Source organism: Sander vitreus, chromosome 17 (assembly GCF_031162955.1).
Source record: "Sander vitreus isolate 19-12246 chromosome 17, sanVit1, whole genome shotgun sequence".
Classification (NCBI taxonomy): Eukaryota; Metazoa; Chordata; class Actinopteri; order Perciformes; family Percidae; genus Sander; species Sander vitreus.
In genome coordinates, this window is record NC_135871.1 from 23,102,594 (window position 1) to 23,113,411 (window position 10,818).

General features: G+C 38.0%; 2 protein-coding genes across 4 annotated transcripts; one reads left to right on the forward strand and one right to left on the reverse strand.

Annotated features, from left to right (window-relative positions):
- Positions 1-388: 388 nt before the first annotated feature.
- LOC144532901 (HLA class II histocompatibility antigen gamma chain-like) lies at positions 389-6,524 on the forward strand. 3 transcript variants are annotated; one of them, XM_078273863.1, is made up of 8 exons: positions 389-470; positions 678-769; positions 2,261-2,430; positions 2,669-2,733; positions 3,111-3,141; positions 3,275-3,487; positions 4,043-4,093; positions 5,984-6,524. In XM_078273863.1, the coding sequence occupies exons 2-7, from the start codon at positions 696-698 to the stop codon at positions 4,084-4,086; spliced, it is 597 nt and encodes a 198-aa protein (XP_078129989.1). In that variant the 5' UTR covers positions 389-470; positions 678-695; the 3' UTR covers positions 4,087-4,093; positions 5,984-6,524. The 3 variants fall into 3 exon arrangements, with proteins under 3 accessions (XP_078129989.1, XP_078129988.1, XP_078129990.1); XM_078273862.1 differs by having other exon boundaries at positions 431-540; XM_078273864.1 differs by having other exon boundaries at positions 432-540; positions 696-769.
- Positions 6,525-7,197: 673 nt separating this feature from the next.
- LOC144532902 (SLC35A4 upstream open reading frame protein-like) lies at positions 7,198-9,956 on the reverse strand. Its single transcript, XM_078273865.1, has 3 exons — positions 9,901-9,956; positions 9,060-9,158; positions 7,198-8,891 (listed from the first exon to the last, which is right to left on the reverse strand). Exons 1-3 carry the CDS (start codon positions 9,913-9,915, stop codon positions 8,694-8,696), a joined length of 312 nt encoding a protein of 103 aa, XP_078129991.1. The 5' UTR covers positions 9,916-9,956; the 3' UTR covers positions 7,198-8,693.
- Positions 9,957-10,818: the final 862 nt, after the last annotated feature.

Here is a 10,818-nt window from a genome sequence, read left to right on the forward strand (position 1 = left end):
CGCTGACTTTTAATTGTTCCTCTTTTGGTCCAAAAACAACCACCTCAGTTTTTTTTTCATTTAATTTAAGTAAGTTCTGGCACATCCAGTCGTTAATTTGTTCAATGCACTTAGTCAGTTTTTGTATTGGACTATAGTCCCCAGGCAATAAGGTTATGTAAATGTGTGTGTCGTCCGCATAACTATATAGTAGAGTAGTCGTATCTCAACCTTTTCACCTACAGCAGTATTTAGTACTGAAGGATTCACTCTTCCCTTAGGTTAATTTAAAGGGGCTATAAACCTCTCAATCGGTTGTTTCATGATTGCTAGATATCTTTTAACTCTGCCCCTGGTAACAGATGATGCGTCACCACGAGGAACCAATCAGAATTTGGTTTTAAAAAACCCAGCCAGAGTTGGGTTGTTGTGAGTGCAGGTTTTCCCCGCCTGTTGCTTTCAGTTCCTTCTGTCTCTCCTCAGACATAAAGGTAAAACCTCACTGAATTCTGTCATTAAAAGCCTATTTGTGAAACAGCTTTTGACTTCACCTGAAATAAGGTAATTTCTGTGTGTGTGTGTGTGTGTGTGTGTGTGTGTGTGTGTGTGCGTGCGCGCGTGCTTACGTGTATGTGTGCATTTTTTGCCATCATATACTGGTTTTAATCACTTATGTGGATATGTATGTGTTTTAACAGGTTTCTGTTTGTGTGAAGATGTCGGACCCCGAGACCCAAAACCAGCCTCTCCTGGCAGCTACCAACCAGCAGGCAGCCATCAATGCACAGGGGTAAGGATTGTGTATGGACTTGTTTTTTTTTATGTTTATGGGGTCCCATAGAACCATAAACCTGGTCCCAACAAAGTTAACCATTTACTGTAAATTTGTTAACTAATCTAAAGTTTGTATTGGTGGCACCAAAACCAATAACGTAATAAAAATGTTTTAACCCATTTACTACAAACTACATACTTTAATTTACAGGGAACCATTTTTTATAAACCATGGTGCTCTTCTTCAGAACTTTGAGTGTATATTATCTGCCCTCCAATGAGCCATTGATTTCCATTAATCTCCATTAAAATCAATCAGCAGACTCTTGAAAATTGGTTGATTTGTGTGCTCCATCACACTGAATATGTAGACAGACTTGTCTATCTGTCAGCACTTAATAAACAATTACCAAAACAACAATAACGAAACTGCTTAAAGCTGCTTGAGGAAAATTAGTGTGATTTTTTATATTGGGCTGTATAAATACAATTGACTTTAACTGTGACAAAAGTGATGGATTACCAATCAAGCTTCCAGTCTGCTCATTTATTTTGATATTGTAGAGAAATTATTGGAAAGAGCATAGATATACATAAAGAACTCTATACATGGAGTTGTAGATAAGGAAAATCTAATTTGCCAAAACAAGTGTACAGTCCTATAAATGGATTGTAATTCTACTAAAAGTCTGTGGATGTCGTCATTTTGTTTTCTTATTTTATTTCATGTGTTTAGTTATGTTTTCAAATGCCACTTCAATGAAAAAATGTCTTTATTAGCAAATTAAAAAACAAGACTGTATTTAAGGATTTTTAGCATAAATTCATCACAGAGTAGACACACCATTTAGTTGAGATTTAAAAGCAGTCTCAGAGAGGACACAACATTTAAAGCAATGGGGGATTTCCAAAGGAGGCCTCGGTGTGAGCTAAACAAGCATGATGCAAAGAAATGTCAAACTTTCAGTTAAGCTTCTGCTTGACAACAGCTGATGTCATCTCTCAGTTGGTGGTGACATACTGTATATATGCTGAATAACATGGCTGAGCTTCCTGTTACATTGAATTGCCGTGATTCTCAGCCTCTATGAAGTTCCTCATACTTTGCATTCTTCTCCACTCCCTCACTTTCCTGTCTATTTCTTCTCCTCTGTCTCTCTTGATCTCTTTCTCCCACCTAATGATTTAGTCCCTATGACCTCCTTGTCAGTGGCAGATAGAAATTATGTCTTTTCCCCCTTGTTTTAATCTTTCATTAATCAAGAAAGATGCACCAGTCCGTGAACAGTTGAAATGGCTGATTATAATGCACGACGCCCGGTCACATTAAAGACTTCTTCTTGATGTCCCGCCTCATTTTCAACTGTCTATCACTCTTTGTTTGTCCTTCTGATTCCATTCCAATATGTATATGTTTCCAAATTCCAAATTAAACGTGTTTCTCCTCTCTTTCTCTACATACACCCCCCTCACCACCTCCCTCTTTCTCTCTCTTACTGCTTTCCAGTGGCCGCTCCTCCCGGGCCTATAAGGTGGCAGGTATAACCCTGTTGGCCTGTGTCCTGATTGTGGGCCAGGCAATGATCGCCTACTTCCTCCTCAGCCAGAGGGGCGTAATCACGTCTCTGAAGGAGCAAAACAACAACCTGCAGTCACAAATGACAAAGGGAAGATCTGGTGAGGAGGCCAAATATAATTCAGATTAGGAGGGATATAATGTACACTGTTGGTATTTAGCAGAATGTCTTTTGTGAGCAGCTTAAATAATATAATGAAATGATAATAGAAGAGAAAATGTCAAATGTCAGAAAGAAAAAAATCCTATTACTCATGAGATCTCTGTTAGGGTCTAACTTTCATTTTGTTAATCAATCTGTTTTTTTCTACCTCTCACACACACTCTTTCTGTCTGTAGTTGCTATGCCCGTGCGGATGCACATGCCCATGAACGCCTTGCCTGAGCTAATGGATGTGGACAGGGTAAAAAATAACCAATAAATAAAATAAATCCAATACTAAAAGTAGACTTTTCAGTATTCTCAGATGGATCTTTGGTGTTTCTCTATTGTTGAAAATATGCTGATAAGATAATATCACCTGACATAGAAGCCAAGCTATTTAACAGTCAGGCTGTAGTTACAATGGCCGTGCAGGTATACTCTTTGAATAATTATATTCATCATCATCATATTAATTAATGATATGATAGAAAAACAATCCACCTTTAATATAGTCACACAGTAATGTTTCTGTCTTGTTCCTCTTGTGGAATGAATCCTGTCATATTCTTGTAAAATCAAGTTTAAGATGTGTTAATAATCTTTTCCTCAGTTCTAATTTCACTAGTTGTATTGCAGGAGGCTTCCACTGAAGTCCCAGAAAATAATGGTATGTTCTGTATATATTTACTATATGTGTGTATATATTACAGTGTATGAATTGATAATCAATCTTTATCTATCTACACGTTAGAATGTTTGTGATTAAAATGACGTTTAACTCCTCTCCTCTCTTCTCCCAGTCCCTCTGCAGGCCACTGACTGCCAGCTGGAGGCAGCTGGTGTGAAGACTGTGCAGGTCCCAGGTTTCCGCCCCGCTTGTGACGAGCGGGGCCTCTACCAGGCCCAGCAGTGCTTTAGACACCACTGCTGGTGTGTGAACCCAGTCAACGGGCTAGAGGTCGCTGGATCCCTGAGGAAAGGACAGGCCAGTTGCAGTGCAGCTGTCTTCACTGGTGAGACATGATAACTGGTCATGAAGTCAGATTGAGATCAGATTTTGGCAGCCGTCTCACTTACTTTTGTTTCGTGCAGTTTTGAACCACTGTTTGCATGTTGTATTCATGTTTTTAGTTAATGTATGTCATGGTTTAAATCAAAACAGCTTTATTTTCCCTTAAAGCTCTAGTGCGTAACTTTTTGATATTAACGTCCGTTACATTGAAGCCATTGCCAAATGAGTTGCTACAAAGCTAATGAAGACGATAAACTTAAGAAAGGCTTAAGGCTTAGTTTCATGGAAAATATGCTGGATTTCACAATTTCACTATACAAAACTTCTAATTAAATAATTTATTATACGTATTATTGTTAATATTGACATTTTATAAATGAAATACTGCACTAATTATATGAAAAAACATCTGGTATATACAACTATCACCAATAACATAGCAGATCTGGATCCAGATTTAAAAAATCTAAAACATGTATACTATTAAACTAATGATTATTTCTGAACCATGATTTAAGATATAATGTAGCTGACAGTCAAGTTTCTGTCTTTGTAGGTGGCATGAGCAAACTGCTGACTGTGCCTGATGTAGCTGTCTGATACTGTGGTGAGTACATGTATGGTGTTCCTCTGATTCTCTATGTATGTACAGTGGTGTGAAAAAGTGTTTGCCCCCTTCCTCATTTCCTGTTCCTTTGCATGTTTGTCACACTTAAGTGTTTCGAACATCAAACCAATTTAAACAATAGTCAAGGACAACACAAGTAAACACAAAAATGCAATTTGTAAATGAAGGTGTTAATTATTAAAAGGTGAAAAAAAATCCAAACCATCATGGCCCTGTGTGAAAAAGTGATTGCCCCCCTAAACCTAATAACTGGTTGGGCCACCCTTAGCAGCAACAACTGCAACCAAGCGTTTGCGATAACGTGCAATGAGGCTTTTACAGCGTCCTGGAGGAATTTTTGGCCCACTCATCTTTGCAGAATTGTCCTAATTCAGTTACATTAGAGGGTTTTCGAGCATGAACGGCCTTTTTTAAGGTCATACCACAACATCTCAATAGGATTCAGGTCAGGACTTTGGCTAGGCCACTCCAAAGTCTTCATTTAGTTTTTCTTCAGCCATTCGGTGGTGGACTTGCTGGTGTGTTTAGGATCATTGTCCTGCTGCAGAACCCAAGTTCGTTTCAGCTTGAGTACACGAACAGATGGTCGGACATTCTCCTTCAGGATCTCTTGGTAGACAGCAGAATTCATAGTTCCTTTTATCACGGCAAGTCTTCCAGGTCCTGAAGCAGCAAAACAGCCCCAGACCATCACACTACCACCACCATATTTTACAGTTGGTATAATGTTCTTTTTTATGAAATGCAGTGTTCCTTCTACGCCAGATATACTTGGACACACACCTTCCAAAGAGTTCCACTTTTGTCTCATCGGTCCACAGAATGTTGTCCCAAAAGTCTTGGGGATCATCAAGATGTGTTCTGGAGAAATTGAGACGAGCTTTGATGTTCTTTTTGCTCAGCAGTGGTTTTCTCCTTGGAACTCTGCCATGCAGGCCATTTTTTGCCCAGTCTTTTCCTGATGGTGGAGGCATGAACGCTGACCTTAACTGAGGCAAGTGAGGCCTGCAGTTCTTTGGACGTTGTTGTGGGGTCTTTGTGACCTCTTGGATGAGTCGTCGCTGCGCTCTTGGGGGTAATTTTGGGCGGCCGGCCACTCCTGGGAAGGTTCACCACTGTTCCATGTCTTCGCCATTTGTGGATAATGGCTCTCACTGTGGTTCGCTGGATTCCCAAAGCTTTGGAAATGGCTTTATAACCCTTTCCAGACTGATAGATCTCAATTACTTTCTTTCTCAATTGTTCCTGAATTTCTTTGGGTCTCGGCATGATGTGTAGCTTTTAAGGATCTTCTGGTGGACCTTACTGTGTCAAGCAGCTCCTATTTAAGTGATGCCTTGATTGTGAACAGGTGTGGCAATAATCAGGCCTGGGTGTGGCTAGAGAAATTGAACTCAGGTGTGGACAACCACAGTTATAGTATGTTTTAACAAGGGGGGCAATCACTTTTTTCACACAGGGCCATGATGGTTTGGATTTTTTTTTCTCCTTTAATAATAAACACCTTCATTTACAAATTGCATTTTGTGTTTACTTGTGTTGTCCTTGACTTTTGTTTAAATTGGTTTGATGTTCGAAACACTTAAGTGTGACAAACATGCAAAGGAACAGGAAATGAGGAAGGGGGCAAACACTTTTTCACACCACTGTATGTATGTATACAGTAAATATCTGTAAGTAGTACTGAATATAGCATGTGATTATTAGCCTCTCCACTATACTGTTAAGCATTTTTTCAGACTTTGAATTTAAATACATTTGGAAAGGGGTGTATTCAAAGGGAGATTACTTTCTACTGCTGCTAAAACTTTGAATCAACTGTATTTTTTCATTATCTGTCTTCTGTTTCACTTTCTTTGGCATTTGAAGTTGATGAAATCTCCTCCAGACGAGCAACAGAACATCTTCATCTAAACGCCATCATATTTGTATTTTATTGGTTATATATACACTGCTGATAAATTTACAAATGATATAATAATCTGCTTGCTATCATCTTATCAGTTTATTGCAACTCACCTGCAGCTAGTATATGCGCATTGATGACTTTTTTTTCTATCAATGACATCTCCATCATACAAACCACTATCTCTCAAGTTAAGATTTTAAAATAGTTTGTTTTGCAACCTTAAAATGTTGGATTTTGATTTTGTCCTATGTCAGTTTGATTAAAAAAAAAAGTCCATGTTGGGAAGACAAGAGAATTTTTAATATACAGTATTTTGAATATTTAGATTAACAGTGTGGTCACTTGAATCTGTAGCCAAAGTTGAGCAGATGAAACTGTGATTCAAATACACACACAACCCATTTAGGCGCAATCAGAAACCAGGAATACTTCACTTTTGAGACAACTGTAAACTGTATTTCCACCATTTATTTTACAACCCAAATAAAACTCTTAAAGACAGTTTTGGTGGTTTTCTTTTACAATATCACAAAAGGAATTTCAAACTGAGTAAGAACCCATGATGACAAGACAGATTAGCCAGTGGAATAAGGCACCGACATTTGACCCTTCATAATTCTATATTCCACAGCATATCAAGTGTATAAGAAAGGTATTACTAAAACAAAAAAACAAAAAACAAAACAAGAAAACATGCAAAAACATAATAGACATAACTTAAAGAAACTAAGGGCATGCAATACAAACAGCAACATAATGATTGTCAATAGGCACAAGTTGTTTCTTTGTTCCAGTTACCAAACATATAGTACACAGTTTTCTACACTTTCCAGTCAAAGTAAAAACTAAAATGAACACAACCTCAATCTGAACTAAAATATGGCTTTTGTGTCAGGTCTGTGTACATAAGCATTGTGCATTAATATTAACGGCAGCAATACAGTACCTATGGTTGTGAAAACTCCTATTCCTAATCTTCTGAACATAGCCATACTGAGAAATACAGAGAGAGTTGTGTGGAGCTGATCGTCTTACCTAGCTTTGTAGCAACTCATTTAGCAATGGGTTGAATGTAACGGAGGTTCCTTAAAATCAAAAATTTACGCACTAAAGCTTTAACACAAAACATATTCAGGTTATTCACCTCAGTGAAATATATGCCAGACTTTCAGACTAGTGTTCTGCAGCAACTGCATTGTTCATTTATCAATTTTACAGTTAAAATCTCTTCCTTAAAAAAAAAACTAAAAAAATAACACCTTTCAGTACGCACAACTCATCAAAACATGATGCAGACACCGTTTTGGTACATGTCACTATAATACGGATTTTCTTTGACAGGTTTTGACATTTCTTGGACAATAAAGAAAATCATTGATTGTGGAAAGACAAAATAACAGCTTTAAACCCCTAAAATTCTTACAAGTGCAAAAGATCAACTAGTTTCCAGCATATGAAATAGGCAGCCAAACCACATCAGGAAAGGCTATTGCACATATGGCATGAGATGATAATGTCAAGTCCAGACCAGAGTAGGCACTCTCAATATATATATTTTACCTAATACTTTAACACATGCTTTCCTGTTTTGTTAAAGCCCCTAAGTGCAGTTAAAACGAATTTACATCTTTAAAACAAAAATTCCACTTTGGCGTACATTAATTTGATACTGTGTGTGCAGGCTGAAGGCTGACCTTTTTTAAGCAGTGTGAAGTGGAATATCTAGATAAATACTTATTTTTCTTTAATCAAGTGTGTTTTTGGAGTCACGGTTTATTTGTCATGAATGAACCTCTACAAAGATGAGGACTATAATTGTATTTAAAAATAAAAATGCTTTACCGAGTGAAAAATTGACCCATAGCCACATGGAGTGGTGTGTTGTCCCTGAAAAGATGTCACACCACACCTTGCTCTGACAGCTGCAAACATGAAGGGTTTTCACAGGATTTACACGGAAGAGCACCTTGAGTGTGAGGTGAGGCAACATTTACATGCTCTATTACCCTACAGAGCAAAAATGGAAAATTATTAAAGGCTGCTATAATTGATTTTCTGACCACTAGAGGGCAGACAATTTTCTTTAAAAAATTCCTCTTGGATAGACTCAATACTCTATATACTACTATATCTATCTGGACATCAAACTAGATGGTGTGTTTCTCTCGAGTGAACCTTTTAAAGAAAGGAGGTGTAATAGCCAACACAGCTGGCTTGCACATGAGGATATTGGTTGGTCTCATTATGTATCAATAACTCTTCAGAATGCACATATTGCAGGAGGACAGGGTTGAGGACAGAAAGCATTTATAGCAGTTATAATAATTATCTTATAGGTTGTAGTTTAAATTTAAATCACTGACCATTTTGGGAAGAAATATGGGATCTCCTGTGTTTAAATTACCTGAATTGTAATCCTTTCCGCATGCTGCTTACATCCTGAATTTATCACAAAATTGATGTGTATACATTATCAAAAGAAATATGAAAATAATCACCGTTTTACCTTACTTCATAAAAGGGGCTTGCTACTTTAGAATATTTCTATTTACTTATCCATGTGGAAGGTGGAAATAATAACTATTGAAATAAATATCTGTTCCCATGTGCAGCTGTAATGGCACCCTGTGCTTGTAGACGTCTCTCCTCCTCACTTTTCTTCCGCTCTTCTCATTTGCGTCCTCCTTTCAGGTTGCGTATGTAGTCTTTGACGGTGTTTTCAATATTGGGAACAGCATAATTTTGCGCTGCATAGATTCCTGTACACGTCCCTACGGCAACACCCAGTAATGCTGAAGAACGTAGCCTTGCAACAATGTACCCAGCCAGAAAACCCTTGAGAAAAGGAGAAGCCAGCAGACTGCCTCCCTGAGGAGGAAAGGAGAGATTAGACCTGGTACGTAGGCCTAGTAGTCTGAACAGTGGTTCTATATCTACATCTGCATAGTAGAAATACATTTTTTTATAACTGCCTGGCCTGTGAGCAAAATTTAAGGCAGAGTAACCTGAGCTAGTACATATTAGTGTGAGCCTTACTGGAGGAACCCCAGCCTGTATCTCATCCTCCATCCGTCTCTGGATGTCTTCCAGCTGGTCCTTCAACTCCACCAGGTCCTTGAGCTGGCCCAGAGGACCCTGCATACACACAGACACAAACAAACTGGTTAGTGTAGCTGACACGCGGTTTTCTGAAATATAGAGCCAACAAGAAATGGTAAAACATTGTAACTTGTGTATTTTGACAATAATGACAATCAAAATAAAAAATACATAAAAACGGTGCATGCTAGTAACGTTTAAGTATCATGACTTAGTACAACTAGGACCTAAGGTAAAATAAAACATAGAAATAAGTAAAACACGTTTGCTTCCAGGCTTATATACCCCATTTCCCATAAGATAAAGGAAAACAAGATCAAAAGGACTAACGTTACATTATCCGAGAGAGGCTAAAGATTATTTAAAACTGCGTTTCAGACAGCTTTAATGCTTTACCTAAATTGTCAGTAAGAGGTGCAAAAAAACGGAGGCTCAGTGGATGAGCGAAGTTTCCATTAACCTTAACTGTCCTTAACTGCTTAATCAGACGCCTCAAAACTTCAGTATCGTCAGCTTAATGTTTAATGTGTTCACAGCACTGTACATATGTGTAAAACACCCCCAATACATCAAGCGTGATTATTTATATAGCTAGCTAGCTAGCTAACCAACGCCATATCGCTCCGTTAAAATAGCCTGCAAACTGTACTTCATGAGCTAACATCAGCTAACATTATTTGATGACTGCTGAATGACACAATAAGTCAGGCGGGTTGTTGTTATAATAATATAGTGATGCCAAATATCTAAGTTAGCGTAGAAAGTTAAAAACTCCGACCTTGTCGTTTGCCATGTTTCAGTGTTGATGACTCTCTTCTTCTTTTTCTTGTGGCTTTGCTGAAAGTGAACTTTACTGCCCTCCACTGGATATTCACAGATTGTCTTCATAATTAGCCACAGGCTAGTCACTTTCATTAAGGCAGAATAGGCCTACATATATTGAAGACAATTTCAAAATAATGCAATTACCCAGACCATCTTGCTCATAGTATACAATTAGCCGATATATTGAAGGCTATGAGTGAATACTGTTTTTTAGGGTTATGATAATTGGACGAGCCTTTGAAAGATCTTCCCACAGCCAAAAGCCGCAGACAGATACTTACATCTCCTTTCATGTTGAAGAACCTAGAAGTTCCAATTTCCAATTAAATGATATAGTGTACAGTTATATTTTAACATACGAGTTACATAGAAAATGTGTTTTGCAAAGCAGATTCTGCAACACTGTATTGCCATCCACCATCACACATTTTGTAACAATGTTTGAAACTGTCAGTATTGCACCATATTGTAAAATGTCTCAGATCAAGAATGTTATCCTGCTATTGTTGAAGTGGCCATATGCTGCGTCAAAATATGACAGAAGCATTTGTGCTCAGACATTAAATCGGCAGTATATGTTATACAAACCTCCATATTCTCACTCCTAGCTGACTGAGAGGAAGATGAGAGGAATCAATCCAATTAACTTGGGTTTCTTCTGACTGACAGCTTTTTACTTACTGGTGCTGGAGAGTCTGCATGAGAGAGCACAGCTGATAAGACACTGAAAGAAGGAAAAAAGAATCATGAAAGCAATGATATATTCAGTAATCAGAGCTGTTAAATTTGCACTGTTTTGTAACCATCACTGCAACAACTCACAGCTTGAAGAGGGAAGGTAGTATGTAAGGATTAAAGAGTAGTAAAACAA